The 26,175-nt window shown below is 42.0% G+C and overlaps 1 protein-coding gene across 12 annotated transcripts in view; it reads left to right on the plus strand.

Moving 5' to 3' along the window:
• The window catches only part of SPOCK1 (SPARC (osteonectin), cwcv and kazal like domains proteoglycan 1), an 872,143-nt gene that overhangs the window by 694,654 nt on the left and 151,314 nt on the right, over positions 1 to 26,175 (plus strand). For all 12 annotated transcript variants that reach the window (XM_061617192.1, XM_061617194.1, XM_061617196.1 and 9 more), the window contains one exon: positions 17,204 to 17,318. In XM_061617192.1, coding sequence (XP_061473176.1) covers positions 17,204 to 17,318 — 115 coding nt within the window. The remainder of the gene's footprint in view (positions 1 to 17,203; positions 17,319 to 26,175) is intronic.

A 26,175-nucleotide genomic window follows, 5' to 3' on the forward strand; every position in this document is an offset into this window, starting at 1 on the left:
TGGGTTCCATAAGGGTCCATTCTGTCTGGAGAATGCAGCTCTCTCTCTCCATGTAATCTAAATTGGGAGAAGTTGTGTAGCTTTGGACTGCAGTGATGGTCTAAATGGGGGCAAATAAACTAAGGCTAAATAATGATAAAACAGAGGTCTGTGAATGGGCAGTTCCCATGTCTTGGAATTAGAGAACCAACTGCTGTGGGAGGGCTTGCACTCCTCTTGAAGGAACAAGTTCATTGTGTGGGGGTACTATTGGATTCCAACCTATCACTGGAGTCTCAAGTGGCTTCTATGGCTAGGGCTGCTTATGCCTAGCTTAGACTAATTCACCAGCTACAGCTGTTCCTGGACCGGAATAGTCTTGCCTCAGTTGTCCTTGCTCTGGTGACCTTCCATCTGGACTACTGTAATGTGCTATATATGGGGCTGCCCTTGAAGATGATCCACAGGCTGCAACTAGTGCAGAATGTAGCTGCTAGATAGGTAAATTGGGTCAGCCCAGTGGTACCATGTGTGGCCGGTCCTGAAAGCACTGCACTGGCTGCCAATTCAGGGTATTAGAACTAGTATAGCACAGTGGATAGGAGAGCCTGGCTGGGAGTCCAGAGTCTGTGAGTTCAAATCCCCGCTCGTGTCTCCTGGGTGCCAGCTAAAGATCACCCCCACAGTGAGTGACTCAGGGGATACATGCCCTGCCACCTGTGCAGCCGTGGGCAAGCTGCATAGTCCCAAGGAGCCCAGTTGCCCCCCCCCAGATGGCAGTAGCAGACAAGGAATGGGCTGGCTTGTGCAGCTGTGGCAAGCTGAGCAGGCCCTAGCCAGCTGGGGAGGACTAGCCTCAGAGGGAGGCAATGGTAAATCCTCTCTGAATACCGCTTCCCATGAAAACCCTATTCATAGGGTAGCCATAAGTCAGGATCGACTTGAAGGCAGTCCATTTACAAAGCCCAAAGTGGCTTGAGACCCAAGTATCTAAAAAAGCATCTCCCTCAATATAAACCATTTGGGGCCCTACAATAAGCATAGGAAGCCCAGTCGGTGGTGCCATCACTGGGGGCTGCCTGGTTGGTGTTGACCCATGACAGGGCCTTCTCGGTGATTGTTCCCTATTTGAGGAATGCCAACCTTCGTGAAGTGCATCTGTCACCCTCATTATTAACTCTCAGAAAGAACTTTAAAAACCTGTTCAACCAGGCATTAGATGACTGAAAGATACTACTTCCTGACATCCTTGAAATTATTAACTGTGAGGATATGTGGGTGTTTTACATTTTTTTAGACTTTCCTAATGCTTTTAAATGTTTTAGATGTTTTTAATTGTTTTCCAATTGTTTTAAATATGTTTTTATTTTGTTTTTAATAGTATTGTTTTACTATTTGCACCCTGGGTTGTTTGGGAGGAATGGCAGGATAGAAATTTTGATGATAATGATGATGATGTAGTAATAGCTGATACATGGATTGATTTAAAATTCCCCAACTTTGGTAGCAATAACTTGTTAGTCTTCATCCCTTGTATAGTGTCCCCCAAACTCTGCCTGGATCTGAATTAGTTTAATGCCTTGGTTTAAAATCTTTATTAAGCTCCTGCTGGATTTCTAAAATCTCCTTTGGACTGGCATATCCTTGCTGCTACTTTCCAGACATTTTTATCATAAAACCAATGTGAGTACCTGAATTTCTGAATATTTCTGCTTCTCCCAGAATGGGCTGATCCTAAAGCTATTGCTCAGGACAATTTATTTGGCATTAAAATAGCATTTTGTGCTTGAGCAATCAGTCTGCCAGGCCCAAAAGTAGCTGATTCTGCTAGGTATAGATGAGCAGTTTTATAGCAGTACATGATTATATCCTTGGTTTCCAGTTCTGCCACTAGAACAATTGAATGTTTCAACCAGTCTGCCAACTGTGTTTCTATCTGCCCAGTAAAAGAAAGAAAAGAAATCACTAATCTAATGAAATCCTGCAGAAATCACACTTATATCCAGACTTTCTTGGAAATCAGGATAGCAGTTAAGGATGTATGTAGGCAATCATATACTGTGTTCCCTGAGTCAAGCTAATGCTAAACCCACAAAACGCAATAAATTTACTAAAAATCCAGGGTGCAGGGGGACATAGCCTAATCACAACAAATCAGGTGGTCCTGTGGTTCGAAACTCAGTCAAGTAGATTGATTTTCCATCGTATGTTAAAAGTAGGAAGTGTATCTCAGAGAGTAAGAGGAAAATTTCCATGATCCACAAAGCCAACTGCTTTTGTCTCCAAAAAATAGGGTGTAGTTATAGAAAGGAAGCAGCAACTTACTGATGGCCTTGCACATTTCTGAGCTGATAGCCAAAAGGGTGGAGACTCCACTGCAAAAGTGATATACTATCTATCTATAATGAAGTAACAGCAGTTGCAAGTATTCCACTTGGGAGCAACCACCACCCATTTTTCCATGATGTGTTAGTTTGCAATTAATGCTGGTCCAAAGTGATCCTCTATCAGATTTCTAACCATAGCCAGAAATAATGGGTTCATGGCCTGTTGCTCTAATTTCTTTGGGCCAACTTATTGTTGACATGATTCACAGACTTGATTCTAAAAGGTCTTTAGCTTCTCCATGTGCAGAGTGGCTAGTGGCAACATTAGAAAATGTTATTGCATTGGAAGAGTAGAGAAAGGCAAGAGGAGAAAGTTCAACAGCTTAAGTTACAGCCAGAACTTCTCACCAGTACCACCAAAAGTACTACGTGTGAATGAATAGCTACGAAGGTGGTGCCAACATGAGATATTTGGATTCTGGGACCACGAGCTATGCTTCCTGGAAGATGGACTGCTGGCAAGTGATGGGTTGCATCTAGCAAGGACTGGGAAGAATGTGTTTGGCCACAGCATGGAGAAGTTCATCAGGAGGGCTTTAAAATGAATCCTAAGGGGGAAGGAGATGTAAGCTTGGTGGTAACAACTGATGAAGGCTTGTGCACAATAACGGGAACAGAGAGATTGGCTCTAATAGGGCCCAGTAACAGTCCTCAGAAAAATGTAGTAAGGAAGCCAAGCCATAAATCACATGGTCTCCGATGCCTGTATACTAATGCACAGAGCATGGGAAACAAGCAGGACGAACTTGAGCTCTTAATACAGGAGGGCAATTACGACTTGATAGGTATAACTGAAACTTGGTGGGATGACTCCCATGACTGGAATACAGCAATTGAAGGATATAACTTGTTCAAAAAGAACAGAAGGAATAAAAAGGGAGGTGGAGTCGTGCTATATGTTAAAAATATACATCCCTGCACAGAAATACAGGAAGATGAGCTTGGTAGCTCCACCAAGAGTATCTGGATTAAAATTATGGGGCAAGTAATAAAAGGAATGTAGTGCTTGGAGTCTACTACCGACCACCCAATCAAGGAGAAGATGAGAATGTAACTTTTGAAAAGCAAATCGCCAATGTTTCGAGGAGTCATGATGTAGTAGTAATGGGGGATTTCAATTATCCCGATATCTGTTGGGAGACAAATTCTTCTAAACATGGCCCCTCCAAGAAATTTCTGACTTGTGTTGGAGATAACATTCTCCCACAGAAAGTGGAGGAAGCAACCAGAGGATCAGCTATCCTGGACTTGATTCTAACCAATAGAGATGATTTGGTGGATGAAGTGGCAGTCACGGGAACTCTGGGGGAAAGTGACCACACCATACTTGAATTCTTGATTTTAACAGAAGCAAAAGCTGAAAGCACCCTGGACTTCAGGAAAGCTGATTTTAATAAACTCAGAACAATTGTAAGTACAGTTCCATGGCAAGCCACCCTAATGAGAAAAAGAGTCCAAGATGGGTGGGAGTTTCTAAGACAGGAAATTCTAAAAGTGCAATGGAAAGCAATTCCAACAAGGAAAAAAGGGGGGGAAACAACAGAAGAAGCCAATGTGGCTTCACAAAAAGCTTAGAGAGGACCTGAAAACAAAAAAGGACACATACAGGAAGTAGAAAGAAGGCCAGGCCACAAAGGAAGAGTACAAGCAGGTATCACGGAATTGCCAGGATGGTGTCAGGAAGGCTAAAGCTGAGAATGAGCTGAGGTTAGCGAGGGATGCTAAAAGCAACAAAAAAGCTTTCTTCAGGTGTGTCCATAGTAAAAGACAGAGAAAATAAATGGTGGCACAGCTACTCAATGAGAATGGCAAAATGATAACAGATGACAAAGAAAAGGCAGAAGTGCTCAATTCCTCCTTTGGCTCAGTCTTCTCCCAAAAAAGGGTCTATGACCCTTCCGGGGAAAATGAAGTAGAAGGGGCAGGACTGGAACTTGAGATTGATAGACAAATGGTCAAGGAATATCTAATCACTTTGAACGAGTTCAAATTGGCAGGGCCCAATAAAGTGAACGAGTTCAAATCGGCAGGGCCCGATAAACTGCATCCTAGAGTATTGAAGGAACTGGTTGAAGAACTCTCAGAACCACTGTCTATTATCTTTGTGAAATCATGGAGGACTGGTAAAGTGCCGTATGACTGGAGGAGAGCTAATGTTGTCCCTATCTTCAAAAAGGACAAGAAGGAGGAACCGGAGAACTACAGACCAGTCAGCCTAACATCAATCCCTGGAAAAACTCTGGAGCAGGTTATAAAGCAGTCAGTCTGTAAGCACCTTGAAAACAATGCAGTGATTACTAGGAGCCAACATGGATTTATGAAGAACAAATCCTGCCAAACTAATCTTATCTCATTTTTTGATCGGGTAATTTCCCTTGTAGACTGTGGGAATGCTGTGGACATAATATATCTTGACTTCAGCAAAGCTTTTGACAAAGTGCCCCATGATATTCTGATTAAGAAGCTAGCTAAATGTGGGCTGCATGGAACAACTATCACGTGGATCCAGAATTGTACTCAAAGAGTGCTTATCAATGGTTCCTTCTCAAACTGGGCGGAAGTAACGAGTGGGGTACCACAGGGCTCGGTCCTGGGCCCAGTGCTTTTTAACATTTTTATTAATGACTTGAATGAGTAGGTACAAAGTATGCTTATCAAATTTGCAAATGATACAAAATTGGGGGGCATAGCTAATACCGTGGAAAACAGAAACAAAATTCAAAGGGACCTTGATAGGCTGGAGCATTGGGCTGAAAACAACAGAATGAAATTCAACAGGGATAAATGCAAAGTTCAACACTTAGGAAAAAGAAAGCAAATGCACAGTTCTAAGATGGGGGATACTTGGCTCTGCAATACAACTTGTGAGAAGGATCTTGGAATTGTCGTTGATTACGAGCTGAATATGAGCCAACAGTGTGATGTGGCTGCAAAAAAGCCAAATGCTATATTAGGCTGCATTAACAGAGGTATAGCTTCCAAATTGCATGAAGTACTAGTTCCCCTCTATTCAGCATTGGTTAGGCCTCATCTTGATTAGTGCATCCAGTTCTGGTCTCCGCAGTTCAAGAAGGATGCAGACAAACTGGAACAAGTTCAGAGGAAGGCAACAAGGATGATCAGGGGACTGGAAACAAAGCCCTATGAGGAGAGAGTGAAAGAACTGGGCATGTTTAGCCTGGAGAAGAGAAGATTGAGGGGAGATATGATAGCACTCTTCAAGTACATGAAAGCTTGTCACATAGAGGAAGGCAGGGTTCTCTTCTCGGTCGTCCCAGAGTGCAGGACACGGAATAATGGGCTCAAGTTGCAGGAAACCAGATTTCGACTGGACATCAAGAAAAACTTCCTAACTGTTAGAGCCATCCGACAATGGAACCAATTACCTAGAGAGGTAGTGGGCTCTCCAACACTGGAGGCATTCAAGAGGCAGCTGGACAGCCATATGCAGAGAATGCTTTGATTTGGATTCCTGCATTGAGCAGGGGGTTGGACTTGATGGCCTTATAGCCCCCTTCCAACTCTACTATTCTATGATGCTATGATACTCAGCCATCAAGAACAGGAAAGCAAATCAAGACATAGACTTCCCTACCTTAGGTTGTAGGCTGTCTAGAGCCCTGTTCACTAGACATATCCATGGGAGGGGCTCACTGGCTATGGCTCTGATCTCTTGCATTTCTCCAACAATCTGTACAGAAACTGTATGCAAAATAGTTCTATACACAGTATCAGTTTATACACATGAAGGCTCTGTAAAGAAGTCCAGATAAATATGTAGAGAAGGGGTTCCCAAACAGTGGTATTCAAGCTTCTTTCAGGTGGCCCACAGCCATAATAAAATAAAACTGTAAAAATACAGATTAAAATCATACAGCATCTAGCACAGTGCATTACGGTTGTTACAACAGGCAGAAATCATTAAGTGGTCCACCAACATGCCTGGCGCCAGTGGATGGCCAGGTTGGGCACTGGCCAAGGGCCTAGGAGCTCACAGGGGCCCTCACCACCAGCAGTGCTGGACCTGGTCACCTCTTCCCTCTGCCCCTTTGTTGCTACAGGAGCCTACCAGTACTGCCTAGCGCAACTCGAGCAAGTGAGTGATGCGAGGCAAAAGGGATGGGTGTTTGCTCATTCATGCCAGAAAGTGGCAGCAGCTGCTGCTGCTGCTGCGCCTCTTCGTTCTCCTGCAGGAGTTGCCAAAGGTGGGAAAGGATGGGAAGCAGGGAGGCTTTCGCCTGAACACCTAAGAAGGAGGAGGTGCATCTGTTGCTGATGATGATGCCTCACACAACATGAGTGAGTGCCACCTCCCTCACCTCACATCACTCACTCAAGTTGTGCCAGGCAGCAGCAGCGCCTCCTCCTTTGATGTGGAAGGAAAGCCTCCCTCCTTCTGACATGTCTTTTCCCACCCCAGAGACTTGACACATGCTGGCAACTCCTGCAGCCCAGTGAACGCTGCAAGAGGGGCGGTGGCAGTGGCAGCCCCCACCAGGGAGGGGCATTCAGTGAAGGGAGCCCTAGAGAACCTGGGACAGAAGGAGAGAAGGGCATGGGGGGGAGACAAGAGAAAGGTGTTAGGGGGGAACAAGGAACAGGAGGGTTACGTGGTAGTAGGAGGGGTTGGAGAGAGAAAGAAAGTGTGGGTGTAGGGCTGGAGGGGCTGGTGACGGAGAAAGTAAAATGGCATGGGAGAGGAGGGATTGGGATGAGGGAAAATGAAGGGGTAGGGGGCAGGAGGGGTGAGGTGAACAAAATGAATAGAGAACTATGGTAGGGAAAGAAGTGCATAAGGGAGTTAAGACAGTGGTAGCTGTGATGAGGCAACACCTGGGTGCCCTGGGAACAAGGAGCCACTGTGCCCAAAGGCATCTAGAAACCTTGAGTGGCCCTGTCCACCAAGCCCCTCAGCAACTTTCAGGTGGTCTATATGGGGGAGAGGAAGTGTGGGAAAACTACTTTTGTAGAGAACAGAAGTGTGATCAACAGGCATGATTCACCCATGTTTTCATTATGAATCACTCTATGAAAATTGTGTGTGTGTTTGTGTGTGCAAATAGATAGAGATAAACACAGATCTGCTCTAGCTATGAGAAGCCACCACAGAAATTCCTAGTCTGAAAATGCTCTGCTCTGAGGCTTCTTGTGTCTTGCTGAAGTCCATTTCCAAAAACCATTTCCCCCTCCTCCATCTACCATGGAGAAAACATCTGTGACTCTGTTAACAGCCTATTTTTGTCAACAAGTCAGACCATAACAATATGGTCACCTGCTGCCTCTTACCTGGTGGTGAGCAGAAATAACTACACAGGTCTCCATGCTTCCCAGTGGGCCATTCCTGCAGATCTTTTAACTTTTTGTGGTTAAAAGAATTGTCTTCCCACTTAATAAATACACTGAGTTCATTACTAAATGATGTCCTTTGTAAATATGAACTGAATCTCCTTTATTGTGGCAGCTTTCTTAATGTATACTGTCTTCCTAGCTGCTTAAGAATTGCTAGCCTACAGTGTAAATATTCACTGAGAAAGGAATTTTTAATGTGTATTCATTTACACAACAGTCAATAATAGTCTTTCATGTCAGTTTGCTTTTAGACACTAGTAAAACCGGTATTTCTGACTTAATCAGCTGTAAAATTTGCTTCAAAGAGGCAAATAACATCCGCTTTAGATAGCAAATTTAACATGCGCATTTCCCAGATGGCTAAATACATATTTACACAATAGACTATGAATGTTAATTAGGGGGTCTTGGCCACACCATCATTGGAAGATTTCATGCCTGTTAATATTAATGGCAGTGGTGCACATTCACCTAGAGAACAGTGCTCATCATTAGAACAGTGACCAGAAAGCCACAAAACCCACCACCACCCCTACAGATGCTTTTAGGCCATGTAGGTCCCAGGCTGAATGCTGTTTTTGTCATATGGATGTAAATTCAGTTTAATCTTTAACAAATGGGAAGTGAGTGCAACATTTGGCAGACTAGTGTGTGCATGTTTATTAGTTATTCATTATTTACATGATCAGTCATTCCATAAAAATACTAAATAAAGTTTTTGAAGTTTTTTACATAATATAGTTAAAATACATTAAAATATTAAAATATATACATTACAGTAAAAGTAGTGAGCCAACCTCTTGAAACCTGGGTTCAGTAAAATCAGTAAGAAGATGTTTCAAAGAATTCTGTGATATGCTTAGTATTTGTCAGTATTTGAAATAATGCATGTTCTTCACATTTTCAAAAATAGTCTTCACAGTTTCAAGTGGCAAACTTGACATGGGAAAAAATTTTAAAGAAACATTTCCCATGTGCGTGAATGTATGTAAAAAAGTGATTTTTTTTCTCCAGTTTGTTGAAAAGTAAAACCAGTTTGGTTTCATGAAACATTCCTGTTGTTTGTTAAAAAGGAAGCCACTTTGTTTCCTGTAACTATGGATCCTATAGCATCTCTCTCTCACACACCCCTTCCAACTCCATTTAAGCCACAAGCATCAGAACAGAGAGATTTACCATGTAAACATCAATAGAACTCTAGCAGACAATGCTCAAATACATGTAAACAAAATCTCTTTCTCAAAGGGATGTCTGAATTCCAATTGATTCTAATTATCTGCTAAGAGACACAGAAAAATACCAAGAAAAGAAGGAAAGATTAGGGGAGGATGATAAACATCTCTATCCCGTAATTTCAAAATAACACACCTTCTTCATGTAGCAGATGAGTAAAAGAAAGAGCTCAAAATTCATTAGTGTTTGCTGTTTATATATAAAATACACAGAAAGAACCTACTGAAAGAAAGCAGAAAAATACCCCATAAAACAAGCTGCATGTTGAAATCATTCTTTTGTAAAAAAATTAAAACAGATGTTATATAATATAAGCATGTTGTAGAATATTTTTGGTTTGAGGCTGAAGTTGTTTTCTTCTTGGTATGTCATTTAGATAGAGGGTGGGAAATCTAAATCATCTCAAACTGCAATCCTACATTATGGTTTCAAAGGGATCTCCTCCTGACAGTGTTTATTGTTCATGCTCGACAATCCTCCAGGCAACCCCAAGGCATGAAAATGTAAACAAGAAAAGATAGAAAATTCATATTTGACCCTATGAGTTAGAGACATTATCAAGAGAGGGGAAAACTGAGCTGAATTTACATTCAAAGAAAGCAGTTAGTGGCTTCTTTTGGAGATGATGGCAGCCTGCTGGGAGCCTACAGCTGAGAGAAATATAAAATAGCTGGGACTAAATGTTTATGGTGTTACTTTATATTTCCCTTGAAATATGAATATGTATGCAACATGCTTTGTTGTAGGTTTTTTGAACATGAAAATTAAATCATCACACAAGTAAGGTGGAAAATTCTCAGGGGCCCACTTTAGCCAAAACACACTCTCTAACAACTTGCCAAGCCCACTCAACTGTATAAACCAGTGCCAGAATTTTCAAGGGTTGGTTCTATTGTGTTCTTCCCCCAGCCTGCATGTATGTTATTGTATCAATGTGCATTTAGCAGCAAATACAGCAGATAACCGAGCAGATTTCCATTTGCAGTAAAATGGATTGGGAACACTTATCTAGTCTTTGGGGATCACTATAAACTAATGTAGCTTAAAGCATGAGGAGCATCACGTATTGCATTTATCCAATGAGCTGTGCCATAAGAGAAGCATAACATCATTTTGAAACTTCAGTCAAGTTGTTGCTTTTTCCTCACATTGGTATGAGGACTAGCTGTTGCTCATATTGGAGTTTCTGCTTATATTGGAAAGAGTGCTCCTCAGGAAAGGGAAGGGCAAAGAATTATTCTCCACATTTTCTTCATAAGTTGTACATCAGGGGTTGCCAACCTTTTGGGGACAGTAGGTACATTTGTAGACTGTAAAAACTGTTGCGGGCAGCACACATACCCCACAACTATGCATACACACATTCACTTATTGCAGCCACACTCCCATAAATGCACTCATTGTAACCACTCAAACACACACATATTGCAACTACACACACACTAACTCTCCCCCCAGCAGCAATAATATGAATGTTTACTCTCTTTTTTTTCAAACATAATGGGTGGAGGATGATCTTCCTGGAAAGTGCAGATGGGGGAAAACACACACACACACCTGCAACAGGCTCCAAAAAACCACAAAACCCTTCTGTTGGAACCAATATACGGGCTTTCTCAAGCTGAATTGCTGTGGGGCAGAGCCAAATTCAAGGTTGCAAGTGGGGAAAGGGTTGCAATCCCAATCTGTTACACGCATATATTCCACCTCTTTTGGTGCAATCAGCCTTGCAATAAGCATGTTATATATTGGCCCATCCTTACCCTAAGAGTGCACACAGCATATTTGTGTTTACCCTGATCTTTTCTATCTCTTTTCTTCCTTTTTCTGAGAATGTCTTTGTCAACCTCTTAGAATGCCTTGAGAATTTTTGTCATTTTTAACATTCAAATATCCTTCCTCTTGTGAGCGGATTCCATAGTACCCCATATGTTGACTTTAGGGTACTCATGTGTGGTTCTGCTGTAGCCACACTTGTCAGAATCATGTAGAAAAACAAAATATCATAAAGCATCGCCTGAACAAAGCCTCGAGCAGACAGCTGACTGTGTCAGTGAATTTCTTAAATCAGAAGGACAGAATATCATAGGGAGTATGCAATCGCCAGGATCCTCTGAAGTTCAGAAAGAGCCCAGGAGATAATGTCATTGGTATAGAATGTTGTCAGAGGATAATGGTCTCCTGCTGCTAGATTAAAGCCTGGGAATGCTGAGCCCTCTTAGCAAAACTACACACAAGCGGAACCCAGCTATTTATGACATTTTCAAAGTAGGAGGCATTTAGCTTGTAACAACATCCTGTTCCATTCACTGTGCTCTTTTGTTGTGGGAGAAAAGAAAAGTACTATGTCATTCTTAAGAATATGCTTCACTATTTCCTGGTTGGTTCCTCTTACTTTCTTACCTTGCCCTGATTCTTAGACTGTGATCCTAAGCATGCTTACATGGATATAACGTTGATTTTAAAAAAATAAGGCTGCAACACAATTACTAGAGAGTAAGGCCCATTGTATGGGATTGTTCTGTAAGAGGTGCTTATTTATTTATTTATTTATTTTATTATACTGGTATACCACCCCATAGCCGAAGCTCTCTGGGCGGTTTACAGTAACTAAAAACATTAAAACAAATACAATTTAAAACAGATCTTATAAAAACAATTTAAAACACAATTTAAAAATTTAAACAGTAGAAAACACATGCTAAAATGCCTGGGAGAAGAGGAAAGTCTTGACCTGGCACCAAAAAGATAACAGTGTTGGTGCCAGGCACACCTCGTCAGCAAGATCATTCCATAATTTGGGGGCCACCACTGAGAAGGCCCTGTCCCTTGTTGCCATCCTCCGAGCTTCCCTTGGAGTAGGCACCCGGAGGAGGGCCTTTGATCTTGAACGTAGTGTACGGGTGGGTTTGTATCGGGAGAGGCGTTCCATCAGGTATTGTGGTCCCAAGCCGTGTAAGGCTTTATAGGTCAAAAACAGCACCTTGAATCGAGCTTGGAAACATACAGGCAGCCAATGCAAGCGGGCCAGAATCGGTTTTATATGTTTAGACCATCTGGTCCCTGTTACCAATCTGGCCACTGCACTTTGCACAAGCTGCAGTTTCCGAACCGTCTTCAAAGGCAGCCCCACGTAGAGTGCATTGCAGTAATCTAATTTGGAGGTTACCAGAGCATGGACAGCTGAAGCCAGGTTATCCCTGTCCAGATAGGGATGTAGTTGGGCCACCAACCGAAGTTGATAGAAGGCACTCCGTGCCACCGAGGCTACCTGAGCCTCAAGTGACAGAGATGGTTCTAGGAGAACCCCCAAGCTACAAACCTGCTCTTTCAGGGGGAGTGCAACCCCATCCAGGACAGGTTGGACATCCACCATCTGGTCAGAAGAACCACCCACTAGCATCATCTCAGTCTTGTCTGGATTGAGCCTCAGTTTATTAGCCCTCATCCAGTCCATTGTCACAGCCAGGCACCGGTTCAGCACATTGACAGCCTCACCTGAAGAGGATGAAAAGGAGAAATAGAGCTGCGTGTCATCAGCATACTGATGGCAACACACCCCAAAGCTCCGGATGACCGCACCCAATGGTTTAATGTAGATGTTGAACAGCATGGGGGACAGAACTGACCCCTGCAGAACCCCATACTGGAGAGTCCAAGGTGCCGAGGAATGTTCCCCAAGCACCACCTTCTGGAGGCGACCTGCCAAGTAGGAGCGGAACCACTGCAATGCAGTAACTCCCACTCCCAACTCAGCCAGTCTCCCCAGAAGGATACCATGGTGCATGGTATCGAAAGCCGCTGAGAGATCAAGGAGAATCAACAGAGTCACACTCCCCCTGTCTCTCTCCCGACAAAGGTCATCATACAGGGCGACCAAGGCTGTTTCCACGCCAAAACCAGGGCTGAAACCCGACTGAAATGGATCCAGATAATCAGTCTCATCCAAGAGTGTCTGGAGCTGGCCTGCAACCACTCGTTCATGTCCTTGCCCAGGACTTAAGAGGAAACATGTTTAAGACTGGAAACGGGGTCTTGCAATACGTAATGCTTTATTGTTATTGTTATGAAATTCATTACAAGTATTTTAATACCGTGCCTTTCCATTTAAAAACACTAACTTGTTTAATTCTTATGAGGTACTCAAATGCTCTGAGCCTATGACAGAAGGCAGCTCTGAAACGTATCTCCTAAACTCAGCTGCATTTTATTATAGTGAGTGGGTAAATACAAACGCCACTGCTAGTAAGGGAATAACATTTCTTGTATTTTAGCCATTCACAGTATAAATATCCAGGACATAGTTAAGTTTGGTGAGGGGTGAGGATTTTGTTTTGTTTTGCATTCAGTATCTCCACCCTACTCCATATATTTCAGCTCAGTGCTGATCCATGCTCTGTTTGTTTATTTATTTATTTATGTCATTTCTATACCGCTTTATATTATTTGGAATACAAATCTCAAAGCGGTTTACAACCTAGATTAAAACATTGAACAAAACATCACAAAATATTAAAAGAAAACATTACAAATTCAAGCCAAATATAAAAAACACATTCAAAACAGCATAATTATCAGAAAAATAAAAATATTCTCTTGAACATAAACAGTATAAGTTAAGAATCAAATACAAAATACAAACTCCCAAAACAGCATCATTAGTTAATTAATTAAAACAACTATACTAGGAGCTACACCCACACCCCAGTAATCCCTCCCAAATATGTCCTTAACAGTCCTCCACGTCTAAATCCCTCTCTGATTCATTCCCACCAACCATACAGATAACTTCTCTCCAGCCAAACCGCCAGAAGGAACAAACACGTAGCCTACAAAAACACAGAGCACCCAACGCAACCGCTCCCTCCCCGTCTCCCACCCAGGTAGGGCCATACTCAGTACCAGTTCAGTTTCTCATACTGAGGGGTATTGGGCATTTTTGGAGCATACAAAAACATGACAACCCAGACTCTCACTCTGGGCCGCACATGCACAATTCAACTATAAACCAATAATACAACATCTCTCTCTCTCTCTCTCTCTCTCTCTCTCTCTCTCTCTCTCTCTCTCTCTCCTGGATAATACATTCAACGGTGCAATATCTCATGGAGACCCCAAAAGGTCTGCATTGCAGCAACCTTCATCGCTCATCTGTGGGCTGGGCGCAGTCAATTAGCTGCAGGTGTTTCCACTCTGCTCCTCTGGAATTAGCGATAGCATCCTGACTCCCAAAGTCTTCCTGAACAATATTTTTTTTCCACTGCTCACTGGAAGGCAAGCTGTTGATTGGGTCAGAATCACTGAAAAGGTCCTGTCTCTTTTGTTCATCCACTTAGCGGATTAGTGGGCTGAACCATTGCTTGTTTTCACACACATAGACTCCGCAGGAATGCCACTACCAGCATCAACAGGAAGTATATGTGAGACTGGCTTGGAGTAAGACCCATTGAAAACAATCACTTCTGGACTGCACTGTTGAGGAACTGGGGGATAAATTAATCTAGAAATAAAATAAATTGTAGACATTGGATCTATTAATTGAGGGGGGTCATAGCAAGCCACCCACACAACACCATATATAGCCAGTCCCCTGTTAACCTCAAGGTTAGATTAGGGTTATGCTTTATACACAGGATTGCCTCTGAAGAACGTTCAGCACTAAATCTACCGCACAGGGTTATTCTGAAGATATAAAGGCAAGGAAGAGGATATATCCCAAACTTAGCTCCTTCGGAAGAAGGAGAGAATAAAAGTGCAATAAACAAAAAAGTTGACCTTGGAGATTATGACAAGCATTTGACAGGATGTTTTAGGCATAAGGTGTGCTGTGCCAGAGCAGAAGTTGGACCAGATCACTGATAGGCTCACTTCCAATGTCACCAATCTGTAAAAAATAAAAAAATATGTGTGTGTGTGTGTGTGTGTGAGTGAGAGAGAGAGAGAGAGAGAGACCTTTCTTATTTTGTATGAAAAGAAACAGCCTATGACTGTCTGCAATGGAAGGATCACACCTACATATTTCCAAACGTTTAGAATCAGAATTTTCCTACAGTCATTTTTTACAGGCAGAGCAATAATTAGCAGCACAATCCTATGCATTTTACCTGGAATTAATTGACTACATAGGATTGTGCTGTAATAATCTAAACCTGCAATCCTATACATACGTTTGCTGCCCTGCGCTCCTTTGGGAGGAAGGGCAGGATATAAATTCAATAAATAAATAAATAAAATAATACTTACCTAGTGTCGAGGAAAATATTGGGCCCAGGCCTTCTATTGAGCACCAAACTGGCTAGGTATTGTTTTTCTACTGCCAAAAATGAGTCCCAATAGTGTTCTGTTAAGGTCAGCCCAAGTTTTCCTCTACTTGTGTTCTAATCACTGTTCCAACTGCTTCATTGCCCCCAGCCCTGCAGTATTTATTGTCTCCATTTGTACTGTGTATTTTAGGAAATGGCATGTTGTGTTAGATCAAGAGAATTGGCTAGTATGAGCTTTTTACACATACTAATAGTAGTATAGCATGTTTGCCATTTTTATTAAAAAGGCATTTTTGTGGCAAATGTTAATCAATTGAATTTCATAAAGGTACACATGCTTGGCATGAACCTGTTGTGAGAGAAGGTTAAGTGGAAAGGATGTTGAATGGAATGTTGGGTGGAGTGAGAGTGAGTGACAGACAAAGAGGGTTGCTTGGAAAATTACAATTTGTGCCTGTGGGAGGGCCATAAAACAAATGGGAAAAGAAGAAGAATGATATATGAAAGTGTATTCATTCTGTATCTTTATTTATTGTAGGCCCTTTTGTTAAAGGTGAGTCGGCTGAATTGCATTCTGCCACTATAATGAGAAATCGGGGGTAGTAAACTCTGGATCTTATAATTTGAAAATGGCTCAATGGATAAATTTGAAACTTGGCAGTGTAAGAAAGGAAAATTTGGGGACAGTCCATGCTGAATTTGTGATAGAAAGGATAATAAAATGCTTGCTTTGAATGAGTTAAATGTTTGACAAGAGATCCTAGCTTGTTGGAAGGCATTGTGTGTTTTTCTTCAATAAACTTTGCTGAGGGGGTTCACTGGAAAGATTTCTCCCTTTGCATTGCCTGCTTTGGTTAATGGGTTGTTGCTTTAGGTCAAATGGAATGTCTAGTATGTGCTTTCACTCATATGTAATATGTTTGTAGTTTTTGTTAAAAATGCATTTTTTTGTCCAGTGTTAGTGGACTTGCTTATTATGCTGTTGTTAGGCAATGATTTCTGCCCAGTCTTACCCTTACTGATGCTTGCTCTTGCTAGGCAAGATTCTCACAGATCAGGCCTCAGCCTTGAAAAATTTACAGCAGAAAGACCAAAGGATTAGAAGTTAGGTGTGAAAGAACGGGGGAAGAAACCACAGAAGATGAGTAAAAATATTTTGAGAGGCAAGAGGGATGTCAAAGTATTTCTGAGGTACTTAGTGGCTTGATTTTTGACAGGCAGCTTTTGAAGGCACAGGGGAGCTTTCAGAAACAAATGAGGAAAGAGATATAGGTTGCAGTTGTGTGGCTGTATGTGCTTTATCTGCTAAACTTCCTCTTTTTCCATTGCAGCTTTTAAATACTAGGGTTGTCAATTTATTTTATTCCCCTCCCCACCAGCCAGTCCTGCACTTGCTCCTTTAATAACCATACAATGTGCCAAAATCAGCCAGAGTGGTTGCAGGGCATGGGAAGCAACATTGTATTGACTGTCAGTTGGGTACTGGTAGCATGAAATGTTAGCTTCAGTTGTATGACAGCCTCAGTTGCATAGGCTTCATTTGTTTCTTCTAGTGAATAGAGAAATCTGGGACTTAGGTCCACCACTCTGCCACTAGTGTTGAAGCTGGAACTAACTACAGGATAGGATACTTGACCATATCTATATTGCTTAAATTACAGATCTATTAAGGGCATGAGCCTTAACAGTTGTAATTTCCTAGCATTTTGGAGCTTGGGTAAACATGGAAATGATTTAACATATTAAACCGGAATAATCTTTTGTTGATTGAATAAACATTCAAAGCTGGAACTCTGCCATATATCTACATGTACCATGAAGAGCCCCCCCTGTATGCCAGGCACATAGGAATAAGCACAGGTGTCCAGAAACACAATGGGGAACAACTGCCACCTTTGAAGTCCTACTCAGTGTAATTTCTCTCTTCCCCCCTCCCCCCACACCATGTTTTACCTCACATGAAAGGGCCTTGTTTTGTTGTTGCAATTACAGTGCAAGTTGGAGTTTCATGCCTGTACATCTGGCAAAAACATTGCAGCTCGCTGTGAAGGGCCTTGCCCGTGCCTTCCAGGACACGAAAATCCAAAACACAAGGCCCAGAAAACTGGTGAGTTAATCTGTTGAATTAAATATAAAATGTCTTTCTAATTACTTTTGCTGTATTAGTAGATACGCTGTCCAATCCTATCCATGTTTATGCAAAAAGAAGTGAGACTTACTTTCAAGTAAATGACCATAGGATTGCAATCTGTGCTTTTCACAGGGCTCTTTTGTCAGGTTTTGTGAAGAAGGTGAAACAGATCTTTAACCAAGCATTTTGGAATCTCAGATTAGTGATTGTCAAATACTAAATGGGTCACTGGAGCCTTCCAGTTGAATTACAATGTAACTGCAAGTTCATGTGAAGGACAGTGCGGTACAAGCAGGTGGCAAGGGTTTGTATAACAGCTCGGTCAGTGTGAGAGCCAAGAGTTGGGCAGTGGAGAGAAATTTTCAGAACTTTTTAGAGCATTGGTCTTCAGCTTCTGTTTTGGGACCTGCTGTTTGGTCACAGCCAGACATACAGAGCAATCCTATGCATGTCTAGAAGCAATTCCTATTAAGTTCATTCGGGGCTTAGTCCAAGGCAAATAGTATAAGATTGCAGCCTTAAGGTGGGTTGCAACAGTAGCACTATCACCATGCAAATAAATGGTTAAAAAATGAAGAAGTGGGTCACCAAATGCACACTTAGACAAAAGGTGGATCCCAAGTCTAAAAAAGGTGAAGACTATTGTTCTACATGGTTATCAAAACACTTGATGTGTCTCAAACATAGTGTGTCTCAAACTATGTGAGAGACCATCAAAATGTGCATTAAATACTGCTCACTTAGCAATCAGCTGAGTGACTAGCCAGAGGCCATGCCATTCTTTCCAGCTGGTACAATAGATGAGGAAAACAGAATGCCTGTCCTTCACTTATGATTGCCTCCACCACAAGGTCTCCACTGGAAAGAGACTCCTCCTTTCTGGAGGAAGGGTGGGATATAAATTTAATAAATAGATATAAATAAACAGCCCAATAGGACACACAAAAAACCTAAACTAGTTTTTAAATCTCACATGTGATGATGAGGACAAGCACACTAGCTCTGCACCAATATCACCCATTACTGTCTCCTTTACCCTCTGTTAGTCCAAGGGATAACTGCTGTGCAGGGAGACTTTTCTACTCATGTAAGTTCCTGGTGTGATTTAGAACCCTGATTTTCCAGGGTTCTAAACTGTGTGGGGAGCCGACATGAGTAGAGCCAGCTGCCCACTTCAGAAGTTATCCCCCCAACCCAGGGATGGCAACTAGGCTGGTGGGAGGGTCAATGTTAGTGCACTCATCCTTGTGCTCCCTCACCATGTGATGGATTCAGAAAACATGAATAAAGCTTCAGAGACAGCTTATCTTGTAGCCTTTGAAGGGACTGCAGAGGAAAGGATATTCTTGGAAGTCTTAAAACACGGTGGAACTCTCTGTGAATACTTTAGATACTACCTATACTGGGAATTCAAAGAAAGCAGCTTGTTTTTAGAAGGGAAGGCTGCACTTAAAAAGAGTTGAATAAATATGGTTTTACTGTATCATTGGTTCATTTTTTTTGGACCAAAGGGAGGGCTCATCATTCCACAGCTCTGGTTCTTAAAATCAGCATTTAATTGAGCTGGTCCTCTTACAGAATGCATAACTTTTTCCCCTGCAACCACATTTTATCAAATTTTGAGAAAGCATCCTAGATAGTATGGTCACCTAACAGAACGTGTGTGCTTAATAATCCCTGAGGTAGCTGGGATCGTTTTTTTAAAAATACAGTTACTGATAAATTGCCACATTTATATTTTCTTTTTTATCTGTTAAAAATATACAAGCAGAAACTTTGCCTTCCATAATCTGCTCCTTCTATGCCCTTTTGCATGCCCTTATCAGATATTGTACCATATTAATAAATCTCCAGCGACATTCTAAGCTCACAATTTCATTCATATAACAGAATAAATTCTAATAACTGCTGGATTGATAAATCCAATCTGACAGGATGTACACATTCAGCAGGGCAAGCTTTTGTTTTGGTTAAAATCTCTGATAAGTTAATTCTGCTGTGTGGAGCACAATTCTGCTATGCAGGATCTCTTTCTAAAACACAACTTCTCAAGTGACTGAGACAATAATTATTTTGGAGTTTACTTAAAGACCAGTCCATATGTTACCCTTGAAATGAGTGAATGGGTATAACAAATCTGCCAGTTCTCCCACTCCTGTGCTGCAGCCTTATCTGGGGATGGGGGGAGTTGCTGGGAAGGAAGAAGGAACCCCATCTGCTGTCTTCATAGCCCCTGGCCAATGTGAAATGGTCAAAATCCACACCTGTGAGATTTTCCAGGTACTTGGGGGAGGACAATCTTGCCTCTGGATCCCTTTTTTAAAGATTGGTGTTACATTGGCCACTTTCCAATTCTAATAGTGAAACAAATATGTGGCAGAAAGAACTGGGATTAGCATTCTTTCCTCCACCATTATTTCCTTTGGGAAGAGCCGTAGCTCAGTGGTAGAGCATCTGCTTTGCATGTAGAAGGCCCCAGATACAATCCCTGGCATGACCAGGTAGGCCTGGAAGAGATACCTGTCTGAAATCCTGAAGACAACACTGAATTAGATGGACCAATGGTCTGACTCAGTATAAGGCAGCTTCCTCTGTTCTTATCATCCCTTCTGCAAGGTATGTTTCTCTGGCTCAAACTACCAAGATCCAAAAAGCTTGATCAGCCTTGTTGCTGGTTGTTGTGTAATTCTTATCTCTTACGTTGCCTTGAATACCTAGTCCCTGACGCACCCCCAATATCTGCCTAATTTGGTTACACACACACACCCTTATACATAAAATATTACATAATGTTTATCTAAACCCATCCCTGTAAATCCTGTGATTTGGTGCCCTGCCTGCAGACCTGTTATGCAATTAGTATGGTCCTGTTAGTGCTGAGCTAGTATAACCAGAAAGTCTCTCAGATATTAATTTATTTTCTGAATAAGAATGTCAGATACAGGGTTCCTTTAATGGAATTTTGTTGACAGATGATGCAGTATTTCTATCACTTATGCGAAGCTGAATTTGTGAAATCTATTCAGACATGACCACATTGCTAAACAGAAACAAAGAAAGCAGTGCTAAAACTGGTGCTTCAGCAGAGGGATGTTAGTGGCATACTACCAAACAGAATTCTAGTGCCAAGGCTATGAGCAAAATGGCAACGTGCCTCATCAAACTGCTGCATAAGCTTTCTTAATCCATGAGTTAAATGTGTAATTCTGAACTTCTAATTTCAAGACTTACTGCCTTATTCTGCACATATTCACTTGGTTGAGCGCAAATATGATTCTAAATTAAAAATGTAAAGAAACACTTAATTTCCAGGGTGCTATTAGACTATATGCCATGGCTCTAACAGTGTGGTGGAACTTTATTGTATATGCTAACAGTGCAAACCTTCCCCAACAACAGTCTGCGGTATCCTTAGAAATTTGGGGTGCATTAATAAAATGCAGTATAGTTTATTTCTGATTATGTACCCATGGGACAACATTGTATGCATATAATTGGTTGTTGTCCTCACACACACACACACGCACACACGCGCGTGTGTGAATGAAAAACATACCCAGCAGTATCGGAGCTATTTCCCTGTGGCAGCATCTCAGATGATACTATTGGAAAATGTGTGAATTTAACAGCCACATCACATAGATCATTCCCACCTACTTGAAATCCTGTCATGCAGTTGATCCAACCCATGCGGCTACTTAAGTCACTCTTTTTTTTGTGTGGTATGAGATCCCACTGTAGGAAAGTAGCTCCCACACCTCCCACCAAGGTGAAAGGAGCTTGTTAGCTATGCTTTGAAATAAGAATTTGCTTATAGTATTAGAACTTCACCGTGAGATCTGAGATCATAGGATCTTAGAGCTTTCCTTGTGTATGCTAGGGTGAGGAAACTAATGTTAGCCTGAAGGCCACATCTCCTTCTGGACAATTTCAAAGGGCCACGGACCCAAAGGGACAGAGACAAAGGCAAAAGTGGGCAGAACAAGTAATGTGATTTTTTTCTTTTGTACAGTAGCTTAGTTTCTTCACACACTCCTATCATCCATCTGAGCAAGCATACTCCTTTCACCTTGTTAGAAGTCAGCTGCCCTGGTGGGAAATAGCAGCTGGATTTGGTATTCTTACTTACAACCTCCATGAATGCACATTTACAGCTTGCGATATGGCACCATGGCCACACCTAGTCCAGTGCTGATGGTGCTGCAGAGCTGGCACGGACACTATGAACCTGACTTGGAGCACCTGTGGTCCACAAGGGCTTCATGTGGCTCACTAAGGGGCGTCAGGACTGGGTGGACGGTACCTTGGACAGTACCAATGCAGGCCCTAAACACTGAAATTCTATGTGTGGCACAGTACATCTGGTGCAACTCTATAGGTTTCCTGGGAGTACGGAAACCACTATGACCTGCATGAGATAGAATTATATTGCACAGGTCTGATTCAGCTGCAGAGACCCATGCCACTGATTGGGGCTCAGACCATAACAAATCTGCTGCTACACATCTTCTGTGGGGCTCCTTCAGAACTTGTTTGCAAGCCCCATTAAATTGAATGGAAATGTCTTAGCTTGATGGATTATGCTTCCAGTCTACAGAAGGGAAAACTAGACTAATAATTCATTTAGTTATGTAGTTCTCTGTTAACATGAGAACCCAGTATCACTAAGGCAGTCACATAATTATTTTATTTGAATGGAAGGATGGTAAGAAGAAAAATTAAAGAAGGATTTGTCACTGTAATGTTATATTCTCTTTGTATTGTCTGGCATTCTGCAATACGATCTTTGAGGAGACAACCCAATTGATTCTTTAGTCTATGTGTTTTTCAAATTGGATTTCCTTCTCTTCATCATCATGGTTTATTTGTATGTTGTCTTTCCATAGTAATCTATGTTCAGGGCCGCTCACAACATGAACATAGTTACATAATCCATTCAGTTACAAAATAAAATTCATATAGTCAAACAATAAGTTAAAGAAAATGTCTCATTAAGAAATATACAATAAATTGAAACAATATGCTTATAATTCATCATAAGGTCCAACAACAGAATAAAAAAACATAATCCCAATAATAGCAAAAATAACTGATCTCTAGAATTATATTTTGGCCCAAACAAAAGCCCCTAAATAACTCTCCATGGTCAAGATGGTCTCTGGCACCTTCAGGTAGGAGCAGCTTTTATGGCTGCAGGTAGGTAGGTTGCCGGGCAGGTCAGGAGGGACCTCACCCTCCCAGACCAGATGGAAAGAGGACAGTGAGCAGGGAGAGGGGCTTGCAGCACTCACAGTTGAGATGGTCTCTGGCACAGTCAAGATAGTCTCTCAAAATGATCTTACTCAGTCCTCTGAGAAGCAAAACCCTCATATTGATATTGGATTACTGATGATATATTTTTAAAGTGAAAGCAAATGTTTAATGCACTCTCTTTGCCTGTATGCCTGCTTGTGGCACATATACTCTAAAGTTTATCAAAATGTTGTCTGTGCTTCATTACACCATGCAAGCACCAGGTCTGTTTTGGTGACCATTTCCAACCCAGCTATTACAAAGGTTCATTTGTAATCAGCACTGATTAGCTGCCCTTTGAGACAGTATGCCCCCACTCCTAAAACAAATTAAAGTATTTCAGCAAGGCAAGGGAATGAATATTGTAGTCTGAAGCAAGAGTATGTGGTCATTTAATAGAGTTGGAGAGTCCATTCCCACGTCCTAACAGAGGGTAAATCACAGAGCAGCATCCACCTCCCTATCATCTCACAAATCAGCACCACAGTGTGTCAGAGAGCTGTTAATAATTAACAGTGCTAGCATAGAGAGAAAAGGAGGGAGAGAAGGGTGTCTCATCTATGACACTAAACATTATGGAGCTGATCCAACATTCCTTAGTTGCTCTAATTGGTTACTCATTCATTGATTCATTAAATTTTTAAATCTCCCTTCATCCAAATAGAACCCAGGACAAGGTGATAATAAAACACAATTAAAATATAACATCAAGCAATAAATTATTCAAACAACCCAGAAGGATATGGCAGCAGACATAAAATAGAGCTAAAGAGCCCCAACTTCAAGAACCTTGGACATTCTAGCCAGTTTCATCAAAAAGCCTGGGTCAACAAAGCCTCTTTCAACAAGCCTTTTAAGTTGAGACCTATCCCAGTCTGCGTCTGTGTTAGTATTGCTTGTTAATATGTTTTTTTAATAGTGTTTTTAACCCTTTTTTAAAGATGTTTTTAAAGCTTTTTTTAAAAAAATGTTTTTAACATTGTTTTGTTTTAATGTATTTTAAGGTCTTTTTATGATGTTTTAAAGTGTTTTTAGCGCTTCTGTTTGCTGCCCTGGGCTCCTGCTGGTAGGAAGGGCGGGATATAAATCAAATAATAAATAAACAAATGTGTCCTGACCCGTTGTCAGAATAACATAGAGGCAATCAATGCCTCCAGGGGGAATTCTACAGCTGCACTGCCACTACAGAGAAGGTCCTGTCCTGAACCACCACAAAATGGCCCTTCCCTGCTGGTGGGATGAGTAGGGCCCCATCTGATGATCTCAGAGCCCAGATTGGCTGATACAGGGAGAAAGTCAGATACTTGAGTCCCAAGCTGTTTAATGTTAATATGTTAAATCGAGCCCAGTAACATATAAGCAGCCAATGCAGAAATCTCAAAATAAACGTAACATAATTCTGCACAGATGGACTAGTCAGCATCCTTATAGCAGAAGTTTCTGAAATGTCTTCAAGGGTCACTCCACATAGAGCACATTACAGTAATCAAGAAACAAATGTTGATTAAACACTCCCCAAATAATGGGTTTTGTCAAATTATTGTAATAGCAATTACCCAAGAATAGCTAAATTTATACTTGTATGTTTGTTTTGTAAGACTATAAAACTGGCACCAGTGGTGTAAAATTATATATAGTTTCTCAGTTTCATTTTATTCGGTTTCTTAGAAACAACACAGAGACTTTTTCACGTGGTGGAATTGTGATAAAACAAAGACATACTGGGGGGCAGGGGCGGGGATAAAGATCACATTTAAACAATCTTAGGGTATGAAGTCTCCCTCCAGTCAGTTTTTTCCCCCTTCTTAAAAGTATGTGGAAGCATAAGTGAAATCAGAACATAATGAGATGGTTTCCTATATGTTGGCCACAGCTAGAATACTTTGTGCAAAAATGTGCAGATTGACCATCTATTAAATAATGGGTAAGAAAACTGTGGGAATTTGATGCAATGGCCAAACTAATCCATTATGTCAGATCTAAAGAACAAAAACAGAGTTATGATAATTTTGCAGTAAGGTGGAATAATGATATTGAATGCAGCAAATGTTTGCCACCACCCTTTTGTAGTCATGATTGCCTGAACTGTTTTATTCTGTTTTGTATTTGTTTATAACATCAATAAAATGTTTTTTTTTATATGTTTAGAATAGAATGTTCTTTTATATAATGTTTAGAATAGCTAGGGAGCAGCTGCAGCACTGGGGGACTGGAGGAGACCTGCCCTAGGAGTGAGTATCTGAGCATTTGGGTGCTTGCTTGCTCGATCCTCTGGGTTGCTGTCTCTTGAGACAGCTGAAGTCCCTGGTAAGTGCTGCAAGGACTGGAACCCGCTGCCTGACGCTGACTCCAGAAAGAGGCTGCAGTCAATCTTGCAGTCTGACTGTTCCCAATTCTCACAGAGGCTTACTGGGATAATTGGCTCAGGTAAGTTTTGTTGTTGGGCTCTTGTTGTGTCCATACCAGGTGTTTAGGAGGAGTCTTAGTAAGGAGGAATATGAGTGATGCCACCCCAATTTCAGTGATCATGGGTAGAGGGAGGTATGGCCATGGGGAGGTGGTGAACTACCACAGAAGACAAGGCCAAGGCTTTCTCCTGTGCATGGAAAAGCTGGTCTCAGGTGGGGTTTCAGCTCCACCTAGCGGTTGAAGGCATAAGAGCGCTAATGGATTTTTTTCACAAGGACTTCCTGCTCTGCGGAGTTCCTTAATTTCAGTTCCTTTCTGCCTTCCACCAACAATGGTTGCTCTCGCTCTTCTCTGCGTTCAGGACTGTATTATTTGGTGCTATTCTACTGTTTTTCCGTATTTTCGTACCTTTCTCTACTGTTTTCTCTGTGTCTTGTCTTTTAAAAAAGGGGGGTTGTAGGTTAAGTCCCCCCCCCGCGGCTTCACGGCAGTGCTAAGCCGACTGCAATACGGTCACCCCTCCTCCGTTTGTCCTCCAAGACTCAGCCTTTTTTTCTTCGTTGGACAAAGCCCCTCCCCCCACTAGCCACATATTCCAGACGCGTTGGTGCTCCCGTATTGTGAAACGCCCAGCGGCCCCATCCATTTCAAATTGCGGTGTGTGGCCCAGGAAGTCGAGTGCTTGCAGCCTTTCCTCCATATTCTTGCTGCAGAAGGGCTCAGCGGGACACTCCAGCTACAGGGGAAGCGCATTCAGCCTTACCCCCACACACACACACACAGCACAGCAACTTTTGGCCTGGCTATCATCACAGCCCTTAGCCCATGTAAGACCCACAGTGTGATTTGCTCCCAATGGGGAAAGCAACATGCAAATTGGATAATCCACTAAAGAAACCCAAGTTAAATGCAGCCTCCCAATGGAATGGAAGTCGCAACACCACCATTATCTAAGCAGGCCTTAGGGCCTTTATATCCTGGGGAACCTCAGATGGAGGCAACCATAGCCCGCCCCTCTTCCAGCAGGCACGAGGTGGCTGGGGTGTGTACTGTGGCGAGCAGGGTGGCTTCACAAAGACTGGCACCCAAGAAAAATAGGGGAACCAGTGGCATCAGGCAACGGCCTGTTAAT

The sequence above is a fragment of the Rhineura floridana genome, chromosome 3, assembly GCF_030035675.1.
Source record: "Rhineura floridana isolate rRhiFlo1 chromosome 3, rRhiFlo1.hap2, whole genome shotgun sequence".
Lineage (NCBI taxonomy): Eukaryota > Metazoa > Chordata > Lepidosauria > Squamata > Rhineuridae > Rhineura > Rhineura floridana.